This window comes from Callithrix jacchus, chromosome 10 (genome assembly GCF_049354715.1).
Source record: "Callithrix jacchus isolate 240 chromosome 10, calJac240_pri, whole genome shotgun sequence".
Taxonomy (NCBI): domain Eukaryota; kingdom Metazoa; phylum Chordata; class Mammalia; order Primates; family Cebidae; genus Callithrix; species Callithrix jacchus.
Genome location: NC_133511.1, coordinates 10400669 through 10428172, shown reverse-complemented (window position 1 = coordinate 10428172; position 27504 = coordinate 10400669). Strand labels below are relative to the sequence as shown.

At 39.3% G+C, this 27504-nt stretch overlaps 1 protein-coding gene and 1 long non-coding RNA gene across 7 annotated transcripts in view; both read left to right on the top strand.

The window, feature by feature from the left end:
- Positions 1–5438, top strand: part of LOC144578035 (uncharacterized) — a 153820-nt gene extending 148382 nt beyond the window's left edge. Inside the window, exon 3 of the long non-coding RNA XR_013523031.1 lies at positions 5325–5438. This is a non-coding gene — a long non-coding RNA (uncharacterized LOC144578035). The remainder of the gene's footprint in view (positions 1–5324) is intronic.
- Positions 5439–6898: 1460 nt separating this feature from the next.
- ARHGAP20 (Rho GTPase activating protein 20) overlaps positions 6899–27504 on the top strand; it is a 125807-nt gene continuing 105201 nt past the window's right edge. For 2 of the 6 annotated variants that reach the window (XM_009006745.5, XM_009006744.4), the window contains exons 1-2: positions 6899–7174; positions 26368–26450. In XM_009006745.5, the coding sequence (XP_009004993.1) occupies positions 7070–7174; positions 26368–26450 (188 nt within the window). In that variant the 5' untranslated portion in view covers positions 6899–7069. Of the gene's footprint in view, positions 7639–7705; positions 7727–7801; positions 7849–26367; positions 26451–27504 lie in introns of those variants that run through there. The other 4 variants (XM_035264482.3, XM_009006746.4, XM_035264481.3 and 1 more) reach the window with 3 other exon arrangements.

Sequence of the window (27504 nt, the reverse complement as noted above, 5' to 3'; positions counted from 1 at the left end):
ACCAAACTGCACCATTTTTTATCCCCCCCCCCAGGAATGTATGGAGGGGAAAGAAAACACTTCAGGAAAAAAATCTAGTTTAGAAGTTTTCTGTGGGTATAGCTGAAAATAAAAATGAAGAGAAAGATCTCAGGTGTACAAAATAAGAGTAAAGAAAACTTGGTGGTCAATTGTGTGCCTCTGTGGATGAGAGTGACTGGGCTGGAACAAGGTTAGAGTCTATTGACTAGGTTTGAAGAGAAAGAGAAATCAAGCATTTTCCCCAGGTTTTAAGCTTGAGCTACTGAGGAAGATGGTGGTGGAAATTATAGAGAACTGGTGAGGGTGGAAGAAGAAGATAAGGGGTTAATATCAATTCAGCCTTAGACCTATTGGAGTTTGAAGTGTTTACAAGGCATATATATTAGTCTGTTTTCACACTGCTAATAAAGACATGTCCAAGACTGGATAATTTATAAAGAAAGAGGGGTTTGATGGACTCACAGTTCCACATGGCTGAGGAGGCCTCACAATCATGATGGAAGGCAAAGGAGCAACAAAGGCACGTCTTACATGGTGACAGGCAAACGCGTGTATGCAGGGGAACTGCCCTCTATAAAACCATCAAATCTCATGAGACTCATTTACTATCATGAGAACAGCATGGGAAAAACCTGCCCCTATGATGAAATTACTTCCCACTGGGTCCCTCCCACAACAGGTGGGGATTATGGGAGCTACAATTCAAGGTGAGATTTGGGTAGGGACACAACCAAACCATATCAGCATATAAGTGAGTCAGTTTGGGTGTTCAATAGAGAGGTTTGGGATGTAGTCAGAGGAGTAATTAAAAAGGACTCAATTAGTATTACATGCAAGGAATGAGGATGAAATCACAGAGGGTTCCAAGGGCACCAGGAAGACTGACGGTAAATCCCTGAAAGTTTCAGGGCTGGAAGAAAAAAGAAATAAGACCACAAAAATCTTTGAGAAGGAAACCAGAAGAAAGACATGTTAGTGAATTTTAAGGAGGCAGAAACCAGGCCATGGTCTTCCTCATTTACTACTCTCTTGCCAGCATTCTCAACTCTCCTGCATTATTCTTCTTCATCACACCCAGCTGGCAAAACTTCTCCTTGATGAATCCTTGAAGAGAAACCATATGCTGTGTAGGAAGTCCATTATAAATTCATGGCTACATACTTCGGCTGAGCCCTCAATATAAACTTATCCTTGCTCATTCTCATTCTTCAGTGTCTGTTTAGAACATTCAACTCTCCTCCAACCTCCAACCCTTAGATTCACCCTGCTGCCAAATCTCAGCAGAATTCACTGATTCACAAATAAACTGAACACATATGTACTGAGTTCCTAGCCTCAAACTGTATTCAGTGCTGCCTATTTTATAGAGAAAATAGAACACATCAGAAGAGCTTTCTGTCTTAGCACTCATTCTTTCCTGCTTCCCTGTTACGATGATGAAATCACTGTTCTTCCTCTGATCTAGGCTAACTCTTCTATCTTTGTTCTAGAGGTCCCATTCCCATCCTCCTGGTCCCAGTGTCTTCAGCTTCTGGGTCACCCCTAATGCCTTTAGATCACTATTTAAATATACTTATGTCTACAATTAGACCCATATGGCTTCCCTCCAAACTTCTATCCCCTCCAGCTCTCCTTCCCCCCTGTCCCCATCATACTTCCCAAGACAGTTGTACACATTCACTGTCTTCACTTCCTCCTCACTTCTAAATCCCTGGTCCATGCATTTCACTCAAGACTTTCCAGATAAACTCACTAATGACCTGCCAGTTGATAAATTCAATAGATATTTTTTTAGTCATCTTTCTTGACATTATTGATCACTTCCTCCTTCTAGAAACACACTTCCTTCTGGCTTTGTTTTCCAAGTGAAGACTAACATCTTGCCTCTACCTCATTCTTAACAGATCTGCCTTCTGCTTTAGTAATAAAATAGATTCCATCTTCCTCTGATAGCTCCTGCCCTTTCTCATCTTCATTCTGGGCCAAGCTTCTTGAAAGAGTAGTCCCAACTTTCGCTCTTCTCATTATACTTTAGTCTCTACCAGCTTACTCTCTTGCAGCAAAAGATACTGTCAACAGTTTCTGTTCTTGAAAAACTCTATTACTTTGGCTTAATTTTTTTTTTTTAAGCACTGACTTTGTGTTTCTCATTCCCTGGCCTCTTCTCTGTCTCTTGCCACTTATTCAACTTCCATTGCCTTGTTTGTTAGTGGCTTCCCCGCACTATGGACAGTGATGACTATGAGAGTGCATTTCCCATTGGGTTGTTTTGAGCATTTAATGAAACAACACAGCTAAGACTCAGATTTAGCTGATTGGTTTCTTGGAGTAGTTGAGGTTAACGTTGCTAACTTCTTGATTTTTTTTCAAGAGAACCCAGAATTCTATTTGAAATATCCTGATTCTTTAGGTTAGCAATAAGTTTGAAAAGAAAGTGCATATGTTGAAAAACATGCCTAAATTTGTCCAGATGGCCATTAGTTGGCAATCATTGATGTGGGGTATTTGAATAGCAGTTAATGATTCTTGTGTGCATCTTGGGGTTTGCAAGGACTATTTGTGTTTGCAAGGGATTCATCTTGACTGTACCCCAAGCACCTGGCACAGTATCCTGAGCATAAATATGCATTGAATGAATGAGTTTCATAAATATCCTTTTATTTTTTAATTAACAAACAGGGTCTCACTATGTCACTCAGGCTTGAGTACAGTGACACAATCATAACTCACTGTAACCTTAAACTCCTGGGCTCAAATGATCCTCCTCCCTCAGCCTCCTGAGTAGCTGAGGCTACAGACATGTGCCACCACACTCCACTAATTTTTTTTTATTTTTTGTAGAGACAGGGTCTCGAACTCCGGGCCTCAGACAATTCTTCCACCTCAACTTCCTAAAGTGCTGAGATTACAAGCATGAGTACCTGGCCCAAACATTTCCTTTTATAGTTAAATTTCTTCACCGTTATTTAATCTAATGGTTGGCAAAACATTTTGGTTTCATTCTTAGTTTCTGCTAAAGGTCTGCTATTGGCATTTCCCAGCTGTTAAGTGTTGCTATTCCTAGTAGTTTGCTTTAAGATTTGTTTCGAAATATTCTGGATACTTCCTGCTTTTGTCAGACATAGGTCATCACACTCCCTTAACTGTCTTATCACTTTTGTTTTCTGGCACTACTCTTTTCTACAACATAACATTCCTAGTGTATGGAAATAGTTTCACAGTCTAAGGAATGGTCCAGAATCATTTCTTTCCCATCAGAGCATCTTCCTTAAACTGTACAGCATAATAATGGAGATGAAGATGGTTGTTTCTAATATTGCATTCATTCTTTCAAAGGTAAGATATTGAAAAAACTCATTGAGCGCATACTTGTGTGCCTGGCATAAAGAGAAAAGACAAAATACAATCTTTTATTTCAAGGCAAGTAAAACAGATGGTAATAGTATAATGTAATATGTGTTTAAAGAGAAGGAAATATACACAGGAGAGGCAGTATGCCAAGTGCCTAAGAATACAGGTTCTGAAGCAGACTTTCCATGTTCCAAGTTTTGCACAACTACTTACTAGCTGTTTAAGCATACTACTTCACATCCTCGTGGCTTGGTTTTCCCATCTATAAAATGGGGGTAGTGAAAGAAGCTATCTCATAAATATATAAGTAAATTAATGTGTGTAAAATGCTTAGAACAGTGTCTGGCATTAAGTAAGTACTCAATGAATGTTACCTATAGAAGATGCCATGTGTATATGGTTGATGTGTGGAGGTCGCTAGGTAAGAAGAAATAAAGTCAGGAAGATTTTTCTAAGGTAATTACTGATTCAAGTCTGGGAGATTTATTTCCTCAACAAATATTTACTGGGTATTTACTAAGCACTAAGTGTTACATATTTAAGTGTAAAGTAACAGGGGTTGGAAATATAGAAGAAAAACTTCCCACGCAATGCCAACAGCAGGTTCAAAGTCACAAAGAGGTGACAAGGCAAGGTGAGTTCTTGGAAGATGAGTTCTTCGTGAATTCAATGTGACAGAGAATAGGGTGAGAGTTGAAGAGGAACAAGAAATGACAAAAAAAACAAGTGACGGCAAGGGTGTCTGTTTATAGGCAGTCTTGCATATCATACTATGGCATTTGAAATTTATCCTGTAAACACAAGGAGCCAAAGAAGGGTTTAATCAGGGGAGTGATGCGATCAAATCTGTGTTCTTAAAACCCAACTCTGGTGATCGTATTAATCCGAGCAAACTCAGTTTCCTTTAGGAAGTGAGGTACGGAACAGCTTTTTTTTTTTTTTTAATTTTTTTTTTTTTATTGGATTTTAGGTTTTGGGGTACATGAGCAGAGCATGCAAGACAGTTGCGTAGGAACACACATGGCAGTGTGCTTTTCTTTCCTTCTCCCTTCACCCACATTTGGCATTTCTCCCCAGGCTATCCCTCCCTACGTCCCCCTCCCACTGGCCCTCCCTTTTCCCCCCAATAGACCCCAGTGTTTAGTACTCCCCTTTCTGTGTCCATGTGTTCTCATTTTTCATCACCCGCCTATGAGTGAGAGTATGCGGTGTTTCATTTTCTGTTCTTGTGTCAGTTTGCTGAGGATGACGTTCTCCAGATTCATCCATGTCCCTACAAACGACACAAACTCATCATTTCTGATTGCTGCATAATATTCCATGGTGTATATGTGCCACATTTTTCCAATCCAGTCTATTATCAATGGGCATTTTGGTTGATTCCAGGTCTTTGCTATTGTAAACAGTGCTGCAATGAACATTCGTGTACATGTGTCCTTATAGTAGAACAGCTTTCTATGCAAACCAAAACTAATGGGTTTTGAAATCAAAGTGCTTAAAAATTAAGAAGTAAAAGTGAGTTTTCTGAATATGCAATAAAATACTACTTTGATCTGGAACATGCAGTATTGATCACAAAAAGAAACATGTGATAATACATGGGGTACTCTGAGCGAAACAACCAACTCTACAGGTCTGGCCCTTCTAAGATCTGTCTCATAGCCCTTGTGTGCCTCATTAATTCCTTTAGCCTACAAACATTCATTACACCAGACACTGCTTCAAGTGCTTAGTATACAACAACAACAACAACAAAACCCACAAAAGATTACTGTCCTCTGGAAGCTTGCATTTCTCTAAGATATAGATAATAAACATTAAACATAGTAAATTACATGATATATTAGAAAGAGATAAGTGTTATCTAAATAAAACAGAGTAAGGAAAATTGGGAGCATGCATTTATGATAGGAAATAAAAGAGGCTAACGAGTTATAATTGGATGATTTCAGCAAGGAATGAAAGGAACTGCAAAGCCCTCTGCAGTGAAGCATGCATGACAGACTCCACGGTGGGGGCAAAGTCCTGTCGCTGCACATGGGTCTCAGCTGCAAAAAGAGAGTCACCATGAAAAACGGCGTATGTATATGCACACATATGCAAACACAATAATTTATAAATCACGTATGTGATTTATATATATGTGTGTGATTTATAAAGCCTGTGTAAGCCTCCTTTAAACAATGTGATGTGGACAAGACTTAAAACTGGCTGGAACATTCCCCCCCCCCATTATTTCCACAATAAACAATTCCTGGGCATGGTGGTGATGGTGTGTGCGCGCGCGTGTATGTGTTGGACAGCATCCATTCCTTGGAACAGAGCCGACCAGAGCCCTATTCTTCTACAACCTGTCTTAATAACAGCCCAACCTGGCAGGAATCTCGATTTTTTTCTTCTTACCGCAAAAGCAAACCAAACCCCTTCCACACCCTGATATCATAGCGTGGTGTCCTTCCTCGCTAATCCGCCACCGCTTCTCTAGTCCTGACGCCAAGGGAAGAATGCCATCTACCGAATCATCTGTACCAGTCAACCAGACCTGCAAAGTGCAGCAACACTCGGCTCAACGCGGGTCAGCTCCAAATCCCCTCCCTCTCATTATTCTTTGGCCTTTAAAAAATTTTTGTCACTATTTGGGCTGACAGGAAGTTATGCTCTCGGCGCAGATATCTGATAAACACTTCCACATATTGTAGCCTTCTCAAGAGCTTAGCCAAATTTCAGCGTCCTAGCTCTGCCTGCATTTTCCTTCACTGCGCTTTCAGCATTTGGAATGCCCCAGTCTCTGCAGCCCGCAGACAGCGGAAACCGCGGGTGCAAACGTGCGGTGGCCGCTGCCATGACCGGCTGCAGAAGCCCATTCAAGGGTTACCGGACAGGCTAGCGTTCGCAATTGCACAAGAGGTCAGGCGATGCTGTGGGCTTCCAAATTTGTACAGCCGCGACACTCTGCGGCGTCCCAGCCCTATCCCGAGGCCTCGGGAGTGGGGGTGGGGCGAGGGATCCCCTCCGCAGTCCGCTGAAAGCGAGGCAGGAATCACTGCAACTCCTCTGCTCTGGCTGAGGTCGCCCCCGCTCCGCGGATGCACGCGCTGCAGCGGCGCCCTTCCCCGCGGGCTGTAAGGGATAGGGTCGGGTGGGAGTGGGCAGGTGGCGGGAGAGGCGCGCATCCGTGCACTAGAGGGCCCCGTGCGTGACACAGGCCGGTGAGCTCCTGCGGGCTGCACCCACGCGCAGTCACGGACCGAGAAGATCAGCCTGCGGCCGGTGCACAAACACATAGAGAGACGCCCGCCCCGTGCGCCGACATAGGTAGAGAGACGCCCGCCCCGTGCGCCGAAGGCCGGGACGCGGCGAGGAGGGCCCAGGCCCGAGGAGCGCAGAGGAGGGCTGCGGGCGGGCCTCCTCCACCCCGAACTCACAGCGGAGGGGGCGGGCCCGAGGCGGGCTTCCCATTCCCTGCGCCGGGGGCGGAGGGGGCGGGCCGCGGCGCTGACGGGCCGTCGCCGCTGCATCTGCCTCCAGCCCGCGGTGCCGAGCGCAGGCGGAGGTACATGGCCCCGACGGGAGGCGCGCGTCCCGCACCCGGAGCTCGGCTCCTTGCCTGAGCGCGTCCTCGCCCCTCCGGCCGGCCGCCCGCGGACATGACCGCGTAGCCTCCTCCTGCGCTGGGATTTACTGGAAGATTTCCTTCATGGAAGCGATGTCCCCCCAGCAGGAGACTCTCGGGGGACAGCCGGGGCGCTCCTCTTCCCTGACAGGAGTGTCTCGGCTCGCGGGAGGCAGCGGCACCAAGAAGGTGAGGACGCTGAGCGGGGGCCCGTGCCCTCCGCCGCCGCAGCCCCCACTCCCGGCGCGCGCCCTCCGCGCCCGCCACGGCACCGCGCGAGGCGGACGCCGCGGAGATTTGACGCTCCAGGCTCGCGGCCCCTAACGCGAGTCCCAGGACACTTCCCGCCGGCGACGACTGGCAGCGCTGTCTACCCCCCGCGGAGCGCCCGCTTCGGCGTTTCTAGAGCCTTAAGCTTCCCCCGAGCGACCCCGCAGCCTCCCGCCCGTCTCCATCCGCCGCGGGATCGGCAGCCCGGCTCCTCCCTCAGTCGAGGCGCGCGGGCGGGTGTGGGGGGATCACCTTTCTCCCACCCCCGGCCGTGCCCCTGGGCCCCCCGAAGTGGCCTGGGCGAGCACTGCCCTTTGGCGGGGTCAGCTCCGAAGTCGGGGCCGGGGATGTCTGCCCGGGAGCGGCAGCCGGCGCTGAAGAAGGTAGGCGGCGGGGCTGCGGCGCCTGTGGGCTCTGCCCCTCACCTGCACGCCGAGGCGCGGCTGCCCCCTGGCAGTTTTCGGGGCGCAGGTATAGGCGGGTTCCTGCCCCCCCCTACATTGGGGCCCTGGATGATTCCGGGTTTCCGAGGTGGGGTCACAGTTGGAGGGGCGGCTGTGGACGCTAACGGTCGGCAGGACCGGGACACGGAGGTTGGCTGGGCCTGTAACCGGGCAGCTGGGGGCGGTGGGCTGTGGCTGGGGGTCCTGAGGGCTGAGGCGGGGACCTCCTCCCTGCGCCGGTCCCCTGGCCTCTGGGACTCTGGCCAGGCTGGAGAGGGAGCCGGGTGTCGGTGTGGGCGTGGGGGCAGCGCGTGTTCCCTGTCAAAGCTGGGAGGAGGGATGCAGGCGACAACTTGTAGCGTTCCATTCTGATAAACACGGCCGCGGTGCTCTGGGAGGATTCCGATCCGGGTCAGGTTTCATTGGAACGGTTCCCTGAGCAAGTGCACGTGGGTCGCGAGCTGCCAGCCTCGGCCGTTCAGCTCCCTAAGGAATTGATTTGGATGTTTCTAGTCCTGCCTGCCTATTCCCCGCCTCCTCGCCCCCGACCCCCCCCCCCCACTCCCCGCATAAGATGCTCCGATATTTGGCCTTTTTATTTTTTTCCTTGTCTTAGTGGTACCCTTCCAGCTTTCCTGGAAACAAGTTGCGATTAGAGGCATCTTCTAGCTTTTCCTTAAGAAATATCTTAAGGGATTGCATTTGCATCATTAGCGATTTAAAGGGTTTACGCAGGTTCCCTGCTTGTCCTGGTTTTGCTGCCTTTCATAAATCCTCCCACCAGGAACTTAGGTTGGCTAGAGGTCAGTTGAAGAGAGACGATCCTTGTTGCTAGTATAGAAATGTGTGGGAGTTCCCAAGGACCTGACTGTGTCACGGAGCCATCTAGAGGTGTCCGTGAACTTGATGATGTATGGTCTGTAGTGCCAGTTGGGCCTTTGATGTATTGGCGCTGCGGTTTGTCCTTGTCGCTTTTCTCCTTCGGAGATGGAGGGAGTGTGTGTGTGTGTGTGTGTGTAATCAAGTCTTCCCAAATAAAACGTGAATTTATCAGGCTAGCCCTACATTTACTGACATAAATTTTAAAACTTAAATCATTTTCTTTTTGTAGACGTAAGGAATTGGAAGAAAATCAAAGATTTAGTTTTCTCAACAATTTTCTTCCTTTTTTACTAAGGGTGACACTCACTGCCAAAGGGGGGAAGCATTACAGAGGAGCTTTATTATATTTTTCAAGAAATACTTGTGCAATAAATGAAGGGTTGCTTCGCTCTTTTCCCACATTCTTTTTACTCATCATAGCCGCTATCCCTAAGATGCTGTAATTTGTTTTGAAACTTCGGTTCACACATTAACAAACCAGTACCTACCTTTCCAACATTGTTGGGAAGATGAAATGTGAAATTCAGTGAATAATGACATATAATAGGCAGCTAATAAATGTTAGCCCTTACTGTTTGCAGTTTCCCTATAATTGTAATTCATACCTTTGTGTCCCAGTTGTTCAAGCCAAAACTCTAGGGTTTATTTTCAACTCATTTCCTCCCTCTGCACCAACCAATCCGTCAAAGAAGCTACTGTCAATCCAAATGTGTCTTGAATTTCTCCACTTCATTTGCACTGTTGCCAGTGTAGTCAAAGCCAAGCCGCCATCTCGCACTTGTACCTTTGGAGAAATTTCCAAACTTGCCTAACATTTTTCTTGCCCTTCTTTGATCCAGTCACCACTTAGCACCAAAATAATCTTTTAACATGTAAATTAATCATATTGCTCACCTGCTTAAAATCCTGCAGTGGCTTTTCATCACATTTATAAAAAAAATTCAGACCCCTTTCCTTGGCCCTGTCTACATCTCCCACCTCATCTATGCTTCCCCGCTTGTTTACATATTCTCCAACCACTTGTATAAGTGGCATACAGTAAACTGCACATATTTAAAGTAAATCTATAAGTTTTGACATACATACATGTACTTCTGAAACCACCTCCACAGTTAAGGCAAGGAACATGTCTGTCACACCCAAAGTTTCCTCGTGTTCCTTTCTAATTCCTTAATTCCCTCCCCATTTCCAGGCAAGTCTATTTTCCGTTAGTTGGTTAATTCATATTTTCAAAGATTTTATGTAAATGTAATCATACTTTATATTCTTTTTTGTCTGACTTGTTTCATTCAATACAATTACTTTGAGATTCACTCATGGTTTTGCATGTTTCAGTAGTTCATTTCATTGCTGAGCAGTATTCCATCATGTGGATAGACCACAATTTATCCATTCATCTGTTGTTGGGCATTTTGGATTATTTCCAGTTTTAGGCTATTACAGATAAAATTGCTGTGACCATTCATGTACAAGTCTTTGCAGGGACTTCATTTTTGGGGAGTAAATACTTAGATGTGGAATAGCTTAGTCATATTTTAGGTATATATTTAACCTTTTAAGAAGCTGTCCAGTTGTCTTTTCCAAAGTGGTTTTATATTCCCCCGGGCAGTGTATATGGGTCCAACTTCTCCAAATTTTCACAGCACTTATTATCTGCCTTTTTGATTACAGTCATCCTAGTACATGTAAAGTGGTATCTAATGGCTTTGATTTGCATTTCCTCAATGACAAGTGATGTTGAGCATGTTTTCATGTGCTTATTTGTCATCCATATGTTATCTTTGATGAGGTATCCAAATATTTTGCCCAGCTTTGTGTTTTCTCCCAGACTTGTCTTTTTTAGTTTCTTAATTGTGTCTTTCAAAAGAATAGAACTTCTTATTTTTGGTGAAGTACAATTTGTCCTTTTTTTCTGTAAGCTTCTTAATTATAATCAATTTGAATTTAAGTCTAAAGAGCCACATGTGTCTACTGGCTACTGTATTGGACAGCACAGTTCAGAGGGAGAGACCAAAATAATAATAATAATAAATAATAATAAATGGTGTTAACTGTTATCAAAAGGAACAAGCATAACCCTGAATTAGACAAATATGGTTGTTGAGCTAGACCATTCTGCATTAGGGTGTTCAGGGAAGGCCTCTTTTAAGTGTCCCTTAACCCTTTTATGGCTTAAAAAGACTGGTATAAAAAAATTCCAGGAAGTGGGAGCAGTCAGTTCAAAGGTCCTGAGATAGGTATGTTTGAGGAGCTAGTGCATAGATGCTGTATATGAAGTCAGTCTCTTTATTTTATAGCCACATTTGTTATTTTAATCTCAAGCAGAATTGCCTAACTAGATCACTCACTTTTACTCACTATTCAGAGGATTTCACTGTTTCCAAAAATCAAATCCACTTTCAGAAGACAAAGATTTTCTATCACTGAAGCACTTCGAAAGAATATACAATAAATTTGTACAGTAATTCCTAAAAATTGGATTCTAAACTATAATCACATATAGAGAAAGCATAGACAATCCTTTCAATTATTCTGGAATAATACATCCTTAAAGATACCCACATTTTCACAGAACAGTTTTAATGAAGTGGAAGCATATATTAGAATCATTTTTGTTAGGAATGATTTGTATCAGACTCAAATACTCTGACCTTTTGGTTTCACATACTAATTGGAAACTCTTTAAATAGGATGAGTGTTCAATTAGGGAAAAGAGACTTACAGGCCCGGAAAGCCAGACAAGGGAAAATAATTTTAAAATAGCTCTAACATTTTTGAATGTAGCAGCTGCTGTTGTCAACGTTATTCTGCCTTTTCTTTCTAATTCTCTGGGTCCAAATCTGTTTATAACACCTCATGGTAGAACACCCCGAGGGCTAACTTGGACCATGTTTGTGTCTTATACTGGGGCATGAATTAAACATCTTAGTGAGTGAGCTTTAGTTTTACTCTTCAATGCTGAGAAAAATATTATGCCTATAGTTAAACTTAGTATCCTACTCAGTTGTTCTCTGGTGTTACTCATAAAATAAATTGTATGAAATTAGATACATGAGATTGTTTTGGTGAGGAATACCCTGGAATTATAAAAATAAGATGAGATTAATCAGGAATGGCCTCTGATGTCCCTCATGTGACCTCTGAACTTCGGATTGGACTTTGTTTCTTTGTCTGTAAAATGGGGTAATAACCCATATACTGCACATCTCGCAGGGTTAGTTTTTATGGATCATGAAAGGTAAATGAAAACACTTCCCTGCAGCCATCAAAAATGATGAGTTCATGTCCTTTGTAGGGACATGGATGAACCTGGAAACCATCATTCTCAGCAAACTGACACAAGAACAGAAAATCAAACACCGCATGTTCTCACTCATAGGCAGGTGTTGAACAATGAGAACACATGGACCTAGGGAGGGGAGCATCACACACTGGGGTCTGTGATGGAACTAAGGGAGGGACAGCAGGCGGTAGGGAGTTGGGGAGAAATGCCAGATATAGATGATGGGGATGGAGGCAGCAAACCACATTGCCGTATATGTACCTATGCAACAATCGTGCATATTCTTCACATATATCCCAGAACCTAAAGTGCAATAAAATATATATTATTTAAAAAAAAAAAAAGGAAAGGAAAACACTTCCCCAAAAGTTCAGGAGTAGGTGTAAAGCAACAAAAGGAGTTTGAGTTTTAAAATTTAACATCAGAACATGTACATGCATATGAATGTATACCATCCCGTAAAGCAGTCATCACTGGAAGCCATAAATATCAAAGATCATGAGGCAGGAACTTGAATAAAAATACAAGGGTTAGCTATAACTTACGGAAGAGTAAAGAAAATTTTAAAACCTCTTTAAGTGAATGCTAAACTGTATTTAAAACACATCAATTATATGAGGTGGGTATTAATTTTTTCCTAAGGAAGAAACTGAACTATGTCAAGGCTATAGTGTAGTAAGTGGCAAAACCGGAATTTGAACCCAGTTCTTCCAAGACCATTTATCTTTTCAGTGAGACTATTGCTGCATTTGTTATTGTTTGTAACATAAGATACAGTGTAGAGTAGGTTTGAATTATACATAATCAGCTAAGAGGAGTACAGTTGTGGGGCTTTTCTCAATTAAAAAAAGATTATACATTCTTTGGAGAGTAGTGTTTCTACCCTCTCTGTCTACTATGTTCACTGCTACCATTAGGTAAATATTTGGTAAACATTGACTTATAGTGATAATCAGTGATACAATCACTGGTCTAATTACTTTGGTGATTTTTATGCCTTGGTGTCTGACATTTTCAGATGTTTTGTACAAGGCAGATGTATTTCAAGGGCTTTTAGCCAGGCCTGATCTCTATGCTGGTACCTCAGCCTTGCTTGCTATTGGAAAGCATGGCATATTCATTCTACAGACAAACTCAGAAGAGTATATTTCAAAGTTATGTGTGGGTGCGCTGAATCCTAAGCCCCAGATGATTCCACTATGGAAAGTCATGTGGAAATCGAGTTGAAACTCTTTCAATTCAGTTAACTTTTATATCACAAATCTTGAGTCTGGGGGAAAAAAACTTTTTGTTCATAGTTATTCTTACTTAAAATTTGAATACAATAGTGCATTTTACCACGGCAGAAGAAAAATGAATTTCTGTGACTCTACAGTTCATAGACTATGATACAATTTTATGAAAAAAAAGTTAAGGATATTCTTCTTATCCATGTGTAAAAAGTGATTATCAATTTTAAAGATTGAGTCCCTTAAGTTAAAATAGGCAGTTGTAATTCATAGACTGAAAGTTCACAAGTCACAGATACCTAAATAGTTAGTGCAGTTGTTGCTTTTAGTTCTAAAGTGAAGCTTGTCATGAAGCAATTTATCACCCTCTGTGCCTTCAGCATTCTCCCAGGTTATGATTTGGTGAAAGGGCTACAGGGCAAAAGGTGGGACATGTTCGGTAGATGGGGGAGAAGTGAGAAAACTGATGGAACCTACAGAAATAAAATCCTTTCCAATCAATAACTTAGATTTCTGAATTCTTTAACAATTTTTATTTTTCCATTCAGGACTTGGTGGCTATTCTTTTCAAGGTAAAGGCATGTTATATCTTATAGGACTACATACAACTTAACAAAAATAAGTAATTGTAAAACTTGCCTTCCTAGAAGGTGTCTGTAGCTGAAAATATACTGGGTTTCAATTTAAATTGCCACTAAAATATAAGTATCACAAAAATAGGGATATAACATCAAAGTTATGTGTGTGTACATAACACTTGTATACTCATAATATGCACAGTGCTTTGAAGAAATATGTATCTTTTTTATTATGATTCAGTGGAGCTTCATACCCCTTATGTCTTCAGAGCATTTGGTAAAAACCTTTAAAGTAAACGTTCATTGAAGGAAAAGTTTGCTCTCTCGTTCTGTTGTTACTTCAAGTGTTTAGGATCACAGGGATTCTAAAGGTCCTGATGTGTGCAGAAAGTCTGCAGATAGAATGCTCAATTTGGTAGTGGCAACTATAACAGTTTTCTGAAGCAAACTAGGATAGGCTTGATTTTCAGCTTTTGTTTACTTATGGGAGACTCTGCCACAATGTAGGAGGCTGGAAAGGGAGCAGAGATGATTGCCTTTGGTCAGCCATCAATAATGAGGCTTGCTGGCAATACAGCACAGTTTATTTTATATTTTGTTTCAGTCTTATTTTCTTTATCTAGGACAAGTTTATGTTAGAAACATCTAACTGACAGCAGAAATAGCCTCATCAGCACTGTAGGTCAGTGGTGTGCTGAGAGAAGCCTTGACCTAATTATGACAGACACCTGTCACATGACACAACTGAAATGTAAAACTTGTTTTTGGATGTCTGGTCTCTTGTGTGTGGACTCTGAAAATGGAACGTATGTGTGCCCACATCAGCTCACATATCAAAGATCTGGAAAACGCAGCTGCTCTGTGGCCTTTTGCTTTCCTTATTTACCTGAGTCCTAATTTACACCTAGGAGAGTGTTTTTATTTCCCCTTCTATCTCTCTTTTGAACCTCAGCTTTAACAGTAGCCATTACCAGGTAACACTATGTCTGAATCTAGATAGACTTGGATCTGCTTTTTATTCTTATTTGATATAGTCTGTTTTTTACCATTATGGTTTTAGGATTTGATCATAGTACTTTTCCCCTCTGCATTGAGGACAATGAGGGGCTACTGTAAGGCAGAGCTTTCTAACTGTTGCAGATGTGTCTGACAAATTTAGCCCTTGGCCTTCAGGCAAGTGAATGGATACTAGAGAGCCAGGGTGCCCCTTTGTTTATCATAGTGTGTTAAGGTTGTACAAATAACATCATTTTGTATGGACCATTATGTGAAAAATGTAGTGGAGCCCTGCCCTATAAGAGACTATTAGGCAGAGAACATTGGTGATTGATTCTACCTACTCCAGGTTGCTACTTAAAGATTACTGTGATCAAAGGTTGAAACTGGAAACTTTGCCAAAGGAAAAAAATCCAACCAACTTGAAGGCCTGTAGCAATGCTCCAGAATCCTGCATGTGTGGGAATGGAAGCAAAGAAACAAAGAATAATTTATAAGGGAAATTCTAATATCCTTATATTTATTTATGTACAGCACTTAAGCACTTTAAAGTTTACTGTGTATGTTACATTATCATAGTGCTTTTCATTTCAGAAGACTTTCATATATATGTATATATGTATATATGTGTGTGTGTGTGTGTGTGTATAATTTGTGGTGAGTAGGGCAGGTATGATGTCCATTTTAGAGAAAATCTAAGAAATTAATTGGTAGGACTAAGGTCCATAATTAAGATCCAATGTCTCCTAGTCTAGTGCCCATTCTTCTGCATTACATAGATTATCACATTTATTATTGTGTTTCAAAGTGGTAATAGTCCTGCGGAAATAGGAAGGAGCTGAAAAGTAAAATCATTTCTTTCTTAACTTCAGAAAGGAACTTATATTCATTTACAATAGTCTGTACTGTGATTACGTTTTATTTAAATGTTTGAACTGGTCTGGTTGGGATGATTTATAGGTAAATAGGAGATCATACTTATCACAGACCAAACTGACAATAGCAGGAAGCTTCAGCTTACCTAGTGGTCAAAACCTTGTTGTTACAGTAAGACCCAGAAGCAAGGTGCAAGGTGAAAAGTAATTCTCTTTTTCCTTTACAGAGCCAGGGCCTTTGAAGTATAAATTGTTCAGTGGCTTGGATATGTCTCCACAAGTAAATGCTATAGGCGTGTAAGGAAGACCAGAAATAGTTTAATGCTCACTAAATCCCACAGACTAGCCACAAAGGAATTAGTAGTCAAGTTTGAATAAGCAAATTTGTAAATTGTATGACTTATTTTTTCTAGCCTTGAAAATTTAGAGTAAGGAATTAGTAGTCAAGTTTGAATAAGCGAATTTGTAAATTGTATGACTTATTTTTTCTAGCCTTGAAAATTTAGAGTTCTATGAAAGCTTTCCTGGTTCCCTCTTTTTAATTCTATGCTTAAATGCTTGAAAGTGACTTCAACATCATTTCACTTGAATTCAACTGAAATGCTTGATTTTTTTCCCTCATAAAGTGACTGAAAGAAAACAAAGCATGAAAAATTGCAGTTCACCTTCAACTTTAATCATTCATCCTGTTCCTTCCTTTTGATTTGCTTTATTTTTCTTTAATCTCTGTGAGAACTAATAATGACCAGATTCAGAGTGATATAGAGGTTCCAGAAATCGTACTATATGTCTTGGCTGTCAGTAATTAAAATTCCAGTGAGAGTCTACATACAGGTTTTTATATAAAAAGCATTTTCTGCATTGTTGAAAATAAAACAACAAAATTTTTTTCAGTTACCTGTTTACAACTTCATTTTTCTACATAGGCACACTTGTATTACCATCTTAGAGTCTCAGATATAGGATGGATATGTTAATTCATTCACTTAATACACAACTAATGAGAGTTTACTCTGTGAAAACCCTAAGGAGGACGCTGGAGGCATAGGAGAGTAATGGTGGCAAATCACAATAGACAGGAAGTAAGAAAAGATATGTCAAGAAAATGGAAAACAAAAGGGAGCAGAAGTAGCCATCCCCATATCAAATAGACGTTAAAACAACAATAGTGGGAAAAAAAGGACAAATAAGAGCATTATATAATGAAATTTTCAATACAAGAAGATTTAACTATCTTAAATATATATATGCACTTAACACCATAACACTCAGATTCATAAAACAAATACAACTACACCTAAGAAAACACAGATAGTAATACAGTAATAGTGGGGGACTTCAACAACCCCAGTAATATCACTAGACAGATCATCAAGGCAGAAAATCAACAAAGAAACTCTGGACTTAAACTGAACAGTAGACCAAATGGACCTAAAAACATTTACAGAACATTCTAGCCAACAACCACACAATATACATTTTTCTCAGCTCTCCATGAAACATTCTCTTTTATCAACCATTTGCTTAACCATTAAAATAAATTTTTAAAAAAATCAAAATCACATCAAGTATCTCCTAGACTATAGTGGAGTAAAATTGTAAATCAATACCAAGAGGAACTCTCATAACCACTCACTACATGAAAACTAAACACCTTGCTCCTGAATGACCTTTGGGTAAACAATGTAATTAAGAAATCAAAAACAAATTTCAAAACAAATGAAAATAGAGACACAACATATCAAAACCTCTGGGATACAGCAAAAACAGAAGTAAGAGGAAAGTTTATAGCTTTAAATACCTACATCAAAAAGAAAGATCTTAAAGTTACAACTTAATGTCACACCTCAAGCAACTAGAAAAATAAGACCAGTTGGAACCCAAAGCTAGCACAAAAAAGAAATAACAAAGATTAGAGCAGAAGTACATGAGATTGAGACAAAAAAAATGACTTGAAGGATCAATGAAACAAAACATTGGTTATTTGAAAGGTAAACAAACATGACAGACTGCTGGCTAGATTAACCAAGAAAAAAAAAAAGAAAATTCAAATAAGTACAAGCAGAAATGATAAAGGTGGTGTTACAGTTGATAACACAGAGATACAAAAGATCATCACAGACTACTACAAACACCTCTATGCATATCAACTAGAAAATCTAGAGCAGGTGGATAAATTCCTGGAAATATACAACCCTACAAGATGGAACCAGCAAGAAATAGAAATTCTAAACAGACCAATAATGAGTAATGAAATTGAATTAGTAATACAAATTTTCTAACAATGTCAACAAAAGCCCAGGACTAGACAGATTCACAACTGATTTTTTTTTTTTTTTTTTTTTTTTGAGACGGAGTTTCGCTCTTGTTACCCAGGCTGGAGTGCAATGGCGCGATCTCGGCTCACCGCAACCTCTGCCTCCTGGGCCCAGGCAATTCTCCTGCCTCAGCCTCCTGAGTAGCCGGGATTACAGGCACGTGCCACCATGCCCAGCTAATTTCTTGTATTTTAGTAGAGACGGGGTTTCACCATGTTGACCAGGTTGGTCTCGATCTCTCGACCTCGTGATCCACCCGCCTCAGCCTCCCAAAGTGCTGGGATTACAGGCTTGAGCCACCACACCCGGCCCCACAACTGAATTTCATCAAACGTACAAAGAGCTTGTACTCAATCTTACTGAAATTCCTAAAAAAATCAATGAGAAGGGATTCTTTCCTAATTTATTCTATGAAACCAGTATCTCCCTGTTACCAAAATCAGAGAAGGATAAAACAGAAAAAGAAAACTATAGGCCAATATCCCTGATGAACATAGATGCTGAAATCCTGCACAAAATACTAGCAAACCAAATCCAATAGCACATAAAGGAGATAATTTATCATGATCAAGTGGGTTTTATTCCAGGGATGCAATCTGAACCATCATTCAGTATCTACAAATTAGTAAATGTGTTTTACCACATACACAGAACTAAAAACAAAAAAGCATACTATCATCTTAATAGATGCAGAAAAGGCATTCCATAAAATCCAACATCCTTCCTGATAAAAACCTTTAACAAAATAGGCTGATGAAAGAAACTGTAGATGAAATACATGGGAAAACATCCCATGCTCATGAATTGGAAGAATCAGTATCATTAAAATGACCATACTCTTCAAGGCAATCTACAGAGTCAATGCAATCTCTATCAACTTACCAATTTCATTTTTCACACAATTAGGAAAAAAATTCTAAAGTTCACATGGAACCAAAAAAAGAACCCAAATAGCCAAAACCACCCTAAGCAAAAAGAACAAATCCAGCGGCATCATATTACCTGACTTCAAATTATAATGGAGGGCTGTGGCAACTGAAACAGCATGTCCTGGTACAAAAATAGACATATAGATCAATGGAACAGAATAGAGAACCCAGAAATAAAGTCATATACCTACAACCAACTTATCTTCAACAAAGTCAACAAAAATAAACAATGAGGAAAGGACATCCTATTCAATAAATTGTGCTGGGAAAATTGGCTAGCCATATGCAGAAGAATGAAACTAAACATTGCAGTGAGCTGAGATCATGCCGCTGCACTCCAGCCTGGGCAACAGAATGAGACTCCATCTCAAAAAACAAACAAACAACAACAACAAAAAAAAACTGGGCAAATGCAACGTAAAAACAGACAAATGGGATTTAATTAAACAGCTTCTGCAAAGCAAAAGAAATAAAAGTAAACAACCTATAGAATGGGAGAAAATATTCATAAATTATGCCTCTGACAAAGAATTAGTATCCAGAGCTTAAAATAAACTGAAAGAACTCAACAAGCTCCATTAAAGAAACTTTAATGGAGAAACTTGTAAATCCAGAGTGTACAAGAAACTGAAAGAACAAAACAGCTCCATTAAGAACTGAGCAAAGGACATGAACAGATATTTCTCAAAAAAATATGTGGCCAAAAGCACATGAAAAAATGCTCAAAAATCACTAATCAGAGAAATGCTAATTAAAACACAATAAGATATTATCTTGCACCCATCAGAATGTCCATTACTAAAAAGTCCAGAAAGCAACAGATGTTGGCATGGATGAGGAGAAAGGGAACACTTATACAGTATTGATGGGAATGTAAATTAGTTCAACATCTATGGAAACAGTATGACGATTTCTCAAAGAACTAAAATTAGAAATACCATTCAATCCTGCAATCCCACTACGGGTTATCTACCCAAAGGAAAAGAAATCATTATGTTATAAAGACACCTAAACAGAAAAAGACACCTGCATTTCTGTGTTCATTACAGCATTACTCACAATAGCAAAGTCATGGAGCCAACCCAAGTGCCCATCAACAGTTAACTGGATAAATAAAATGTGGTACTTATTATACATCATGGTATACTATGCAGCCATAAAAAAAGAATTAAATCATTTTCTTTGTTGCAACATTGGAGCCTAGAGGCCATTATCCTCAGTGAACTAACTCATAACAGACAATCAAATACCACATGTTCTCACTTATAAGTGGAACCTAACAGTGGCTACAAATGAACACAAAAATGGAAGTAATGAACACTGGAGACTCCAAAAGGGAGGACTCACGTGGGAAGGTGGCAAGGGTTGAAAAACTACCTATCAGATATAATGTTCGCTATTTGGGTAATGGATATGCTAGAAGCCCAATCCTCACCAGTACACCATATACTGATGTAACAAACATGCACATGCACATGAATATATAGTTTTTTAAAAAATAAAACGAGCAGGCAGGCAAATTCCTTGTATCTCTGAAGAACTCAAATGGAGAGCCACTGAAACTTTATACAAAAAAAGTATTGGGTAAAAAAAATAATTTTCCATTTTCATGTACTTTAGATGATTGTTATAAGACGAAAATTATAACTTCTGGCTAAGGACCAGTTTGCTGGGCTAGAGCCCAGTAGTTTAGTAATTTGGTAGTTAGGTTTCTTTGGTATTAACCAAATCAATTTGTTTGCTGGGCTGAAACCCAGTGGTTTAGTAATTTGGTAGTTAGGTTTCTTTGTTATTAACCAAATCAATTTGCATACCATACAATTCACCCACTTAAAGTTATGTTCATTGGCTTTTAGTGTAGTCGTAGAATTGTACATTCATCACCACAGTCAATTTTAGAATATTTTCATTGCCTCAGAAAGAAACACTGAACCCCCTTAGCTATCATTTCCCAATTCTCCTGTCTCCCCAAACTCTAGGCAAGCACAAGTCTACTTTAAGTCTCCATAGATTTCCTTTTCTGGGCAGTTTATATAAATGAAATCATAATATATGGGTTTTTGTAATGATTTCTTTCAATTAGCACAATGTTTTCAAGGTTCACTTATGTTGTGGCATATATCAGTACTTCTTTTTATTGCCAAGTAATATTTCATCATATAGATATACCACATTTTGTTTAGCCATTCATCAGTTGATTGGCAGTGGTGTTGTTGCCACTTTTTTACTATTATGAATAATGCTGTTATGAGCAGTCATGTGCAAGTATTTTGAAGACATATGTTTTTATTTCTCTTGGATATGTACCTAGGAGCAGAATTGCAGGTTCATATGGTAACTCTGTTTAACCATTTGAAGAACTGCCAAAATGTTTTCCAAAGTGTCTGTACCAGTTTTCATTTCCACCGCCAGTATGTAAGAGTCCAGTCTCCAGTCCTCACCAACACTTCTAATTATCTATTTTTTTTTATTATACTCATCCTGTGTGATGTGGTATTTCATTGTAATTTTGATTTGCAGTTCCCTGATGGCTAGTTATGTTGAGCATTTTTTCATATGCTTATTGGCAATTTGTGTATCTTCTTTGGAAGACTATATGCATATCCTTTGCCCATTTTAATTGGGCAATTTGCCTTTATTATTGAATTGTAATTTTTTTATAATAGATACAAATCACTTGTCAGATACATGATTTGCAAAAAAAGTTTTCCCATTCCGTGGGTTGTCTTTTCACTTTCTTAATGAGGCCTTTTGAAGCATGGAAATTTTAAATCTTGACAGTGTCTAGATTTTTTTCTTTTGTAGCTTGTACTTTTGGTGTCATATCTATTAAGAAGAAGCCACTGCCTCATCCAAGGTGACAAGATTATGCCTGTGTTTCCTTCTAAGATTCTTATAGTTTTTAGCTGTTACTTTTAGGTCTTTGAGTTAATTTTTGTATAAGGTCTGAGTAGGGGTACAACTTTATTCTTTTGTATGTGGCTATCCAATTATCTCAGCATCATTTATTTGTTGATAAATGATTAACTTTATTGTCAGGCAGATGTTTATGTATGTAGCTCAAAGTGGTAAGTGTCAACACTGTGTTCAAAAGGTGTAGTTTGAAGTGTATGGGTATACTCTTGCTGTCTAGTTCCATAGTAAATTCTTACATTTTTCTTAATGACACCATTCCAGCAGAGCCCCCTAAAGGTTTTGTTTGTTTTCATGTGTGTGCATTTCATGTGTGGTATTGATGTGGAAAGAGTGAGTTTGTTAATTCACATAAAACCCTCATTTATAGAATGTATAGCTTGTGCCAGACATTATACCAGGATATGGGAAGGCAAAAAATATGCTTGCTACAGAGTAGAGTTTCAGTAAATAATTATTGAAGGAAGGGAGAAAATTTGGGAAGAAGATATAGCCCTTGTTCTCTAGAAAGTGTCAGAAACATAAATATAATGTGAAATTCTACTACTGAGGCATCATATATGAAGTGAGTTAGGAACACAGGGAGTTGAATAAGGTTATGCTTATCTTAGCACCAACAAATTTCACGGTTGTTTCTGTGACATGGATAACTGTAATTCTTTGCCTCACAGAAAACAATTATATGGCATATTGGATAGCCACATACACATATTTAAAATGACTTGAAGTGGAAAGCACCCTGAAGATTATTTGGTTATTTTGCTGCAGTTTTGTGTTATTAATGAAATGTGAAAGAAAAAATGAATTACTGGCATTTGGTTCTCATATTCAATTATGACCTCTATTCATTTACTCTTTGGCATAATAGGTTTTTTGACCTACCATACTGAATATAAATGCAGAGAAGACAGCATAGTGTCAAAGATCCATTGGAAGTAATAGCAAAAACAGAAATTACTTGTACACCAACCTAATAATTTATCTCTAGTATTCATGTTATACTTCCTCATAAAGGGCTATTTGTAAATAGATAACAGTTTTTAAAATTTAATTACTCTTTATTCCATTTTGGAACTTCTTCCATCTTCCTCCTCGTTTTTTCCCATTTGGGAGACACAGAAATAGATACTACTTCATATTTGTTTGTTTCTTAGATCACATAAAATTCTTATTTAGTTTTTGAGGCTACTTGACACTAGGTAAGTGGTACCATATTAAGAAGCTCATTTCCAAAAGATTAATGCAATTAATTAATTGGGTACTTTTTGCCTAAATATATGGTTTATCATTTCTTTAAAAGATTACCTTTTAAAAATATTCCACTTCACAGTGGTATTTACTATTTATGAGTCATCTAGTTATAAACATCAAGTACAACAGAAAATATATGCCATATAATTGTTTTCTGTGAGGCAAAGAATTATAGTTATCCATGTCACAGAAACAACCGTGAAATTTGTTAGTGCTAAGATAAGCATAACCTCAACCTGTCCTGATAAGTTTGTACTACTATATATGTGAAAAAGAATCAATAGTTTCATTCTATTTTGGTGTATTTCACATTATTGTTATAAACAAGAAAATCTGAGTTTTCATTGCCCGAGAACAGATTATTTAAAAGATCAGTGAATTTGTTTTGAAGTTATCATTGGCCCTTTGTTTGGTTATACTTTTGAGCAAAAGAAAGAGATCAGTGTATTGTGAATGAATTAATATCTAAATCTATTAAGCCCTTGGTTATATTGGCTGTTCGTAAGACCTTTTATTGCTTACTTAGAATGAATTCTGTGAATCCTGCATGTATGGTTCATGTAATGTTTATTTCCTTGCATATCCACGGTAAATCTTTGGTGGACACATTTCTGATAAGTGGGAATAATCAGAAATAGAAGGGACCTAAGAGACTATGTAGTCCAAACTGTCTCATTTTGTGGGTAAGGAAATAGAGGCCCAGAGAAGTCTGAATTGTGTCAGGTTGCACATCTCATTAATGAGAGTGAGTCTGAGTACGAATAGACCTGAAATGAAAATAAACTACCTGCTGGTAGTTTGATTGCATTCTCTTCAATATAAATCAACCTGGATGAGGTGCTACACTCCGCATTTGACCCCTTATACATCTGACAATTTTATAACTCAGAAAATACAGTCTATTCACTATTACACAAATGATCTTCTACAATACATTTCCATGAAAAACTCCCATTTCAAAAGCACTTTTTCAGGAGAAAATTTGTCACCCTTCTTTGATTAACTGTTCTCACGCTTAACACCTACCATTCCCAGAAATATTTCCTTACATCAGAAAGTTTCTTAACTTGAGGTTCATAAATCCCTAAGGAATCCATTTTATGGGGGTTCTGAACCTCTAAAGTTGCATGCAAAATTTAGTTCACAACTTTTATAGATTTCTCAACAAACCACTATCCAAGGTCAACCTGGATTTTCATTCTGTATTTCTCCCCATTTCTTTTTGCCTTATCTTCCTTGGAAGATGCTTTCTTTCCCTCATATTATAGCTCTGCATTAATTTTGAGATTATCGCTCTTTCTAAATAAAGAACTTGGATCATTTTATTCTTTTTCGTAGGCTCTTTTTCTTCTATTTTAAATCATTTTATACTGTCTTTTGAACGCTTTACAAATTCTTCATAAACCTGAAAGCCAAGGAGCTCAGAATTAGAAAGTATGTAGTAATGAAGATCTAGTTTAGAATCTTGGATCTGCTGACAGTGATGTCAGAAGGTTAGAGAAAGCAGATGTTAAAGTTCCTGAATGGAAGATCCTCAAGGTCAAAGCAGACAGAGGGTGTAAGGGACTCACATAAAGCTTACAAGACGGGGTACATTTAACAGTTCAAAGCAGTAAATTGGGCCTGTATTGGGAATCAAGATAAAGAGTAAGGATCATTCTAGGCCTAAAGGTGAAACAGAACGCTGCAAAAAATCTGGAACATAGCTTGATGGAAATGAACAAACTGCCACTTTTCTTTGTAAAATCAGTCCAGTCTTTCAGTGTTGAGGCTCCTCACATGAGGAAGTGCAAAACATGAGAAAGTACCTTACAAAACATGCTTATCTCCCAGTTTTCCTTTCTCCTTGTAACCTCTGCAGTCACACTAGCCTAAGGATTCCTGAGGGTTATGTTCCTAAGATGTGTGAGTAATGGAAACAGTGAGATGGGATTTGCACGCTATAATATATAAACTAGGTTATTAAAATCCAGTGTTGGAAAGGATTAGACTTTTCTGGGAATCTGATGACAACTCTGGGCTATTTAGAGGGAAGACATCAAATATACATCATGCAAAAAATTTGTATGTAAGTAACGTGGCCTGAAATTGACATGTGATTAATAACTTCAGATTGAGATGTTTGTTATTGTCTATTTTTAGCCCATTTGTTTCCTGTCCTTTATTAATTTTTAACCCATTTGTTTCCTGTCATTTAACGTAATTATTTCAGTTGTTGTCTCAGCTGTGCTAAGGAGATTTAGGCCTATAGCTTCCACATGTGAGCCAAAAGATTAATGAGTGGAATAGCAACACTGAGGCCGGAGCATTGGTAATACTGAGGCCAGAGCAGACAATAATTTGGAAGATATCCCTTAGGGCTATCGCGAATTGGTGGGATAAGAATGGTGCCACTATTCCTATGCTAGAAAGCTACAAGCAGTTCCTTTATGAATCATATAATAGGATACCGGCGCTGAGCTAGCTAGTTAGTTTTATATGGTTCCCATTGGACCCACATCCAGTTCCCAAGCATGCCTGGCCTAGAGGTAGTGTAGTGGGTAAGACCTCTGGCGAAGATACAGGGTAAAAGTGATATTGGGTGAAGGGATATAGGGATATAGGGATATAGGGATATAGGGATATAGGGATATAGGGATATAGGGTGAGAAGAACGGCTTTGATGATACAGCCTGAACTTCGCTCATGGCTGTTTGTGACTTTATGGTTAATTTTACTCATCCGCCTCTAGTGGCTGTATCTAGATGCATTAAATATATGACTAAATTTAGAGAGTAATTATCTGGATACTTCCAGTTGAATGAACCTCCTTTACTGCAATTTTAGGTCATTGGAACAGAGTACCTGAATTAATCCAGTTTCTTACATTTTTATACCACCTAGAAAAGATTTTTTTTCTTTAAAGTTACAGTTTTTAAAAAGTCTGTTTGGAAGAAGGGATTTCCAAGTGTGTAAATATTTATGTAAAACTCTAGTCTCTGTGCTTTTGCTTTAACTGTTTTTCCCTCTACTTTACTTGTCTTTCCTTGAAGCCCAATTTGCCTGTGAAATGCAGTAATATCTACCCTGATGACATTTTGGAATATAAATGAGATAATCCACGTCCAGCCTTTAGCATAGAGCTGGACACATAATGGTTGTGATGGTGTTTCTCCCAAATATTCTGGTAAACATTTAACCTCTTTATTCTCTGACCATAAAAAAACTGATTTTACCATTTTTTGACTCTTATTGTCCTGTTTTTTTTTTCACTATCCTATCTTAGATGTTATAGTTTTATCTCCATAATAAAATTGTAGGCTCCCTGATAGGCAAAAATAGGCAATACGAAACTTGTTAAATTGGGTTGAAAAAAATCTAAATTGTCTTGCCTTACAAGCCATGTGGTCTTCATTTTGGTTTGTTTCATCAACAGAAAATGAAAACACTAGCAGAAAGGAGGAGGAGCGCTCCGTCTCTTATCCTGGATAAAGCCCTACAGAAGCGGCCTACTACCAGGTAAGTGCAAAGCTCTGTATTACACATTTGGTATGTGCTTGGAACTTTATATTAGGTGAAGAGTTTTTTAGACTACATATTCTTTAATGTGTAGAAATTGTTTGTTATCACCACCAGAATTCTGTTTAAGAGTAGAAAACACAACTTTTGTTCCAAGGTTATTTAATAGGGCCTATTCTTTATAGGAATCATAAAGCCTGTTAGAGCTGGTGTGTGTATGTTCAGTTGCTTTAAAACTGATTTAAAAGTGAATTTCACCCCAAAAAGTATATAAATTTGCAAGTTCCCCATCTTATCAAAGTTTACTTATAAAATAGAAATCAAAATACTGAAACATGAATGTTTTGTTATGCACAAAACTTTGCATATTTTTAAGCAACACAACGTGATTCCTGTACATGGATAAGGCAGCTTTTCTTACCAATTTTAGATATGAAGAAAGACAACCCTATTAAGACTATTTTTTAATGGAATATTGATTTCTTTTAGGCATTATTGGTTAAGTTAGTGAAATTCAAAATGGAAAAATAAGCTAAATATCTGTTAACAGAGTCATTTCACTGATGGAGGCTAATTACTATTTTAGTGGATATTGAAATAGACATTTTTTTTCCCTAGAACAGGAGCGAAAGCTTTTTAAAAAGATTTAGAACAAGAAGGAAAGGAAGGAAAGTACAACTTGAAAAAGGGCCAGGCAGGCAACTTGAGAAAACAAGCGTTGCAGCTGGACCTCTTGACTAGGGGGTTTTTATGTGATGGCGTACTTGTGGGATCTCATTGGGAAGCTGCTCCTCAGTTTCAGGTGTTTTCTATCTATTAGGAGACTGCCTTTGCCTGGTGCCAGCTGTGACCGATTATTACTTTAGAGAAATGCTTAGCAACCACCCGACCATCAGCTGATGGTCATCCAACTCTCCTGGTGTGTGTTGCAGGGAGGCCTCTCTTGCCCTGCTTATACCTGGCTAGCTACCTATTATAACATTTCAATAGATATATTAAGAATCTTTCATAATGTGTTGAAATTGAATAACTATTCATTAATTTATTCATTAAT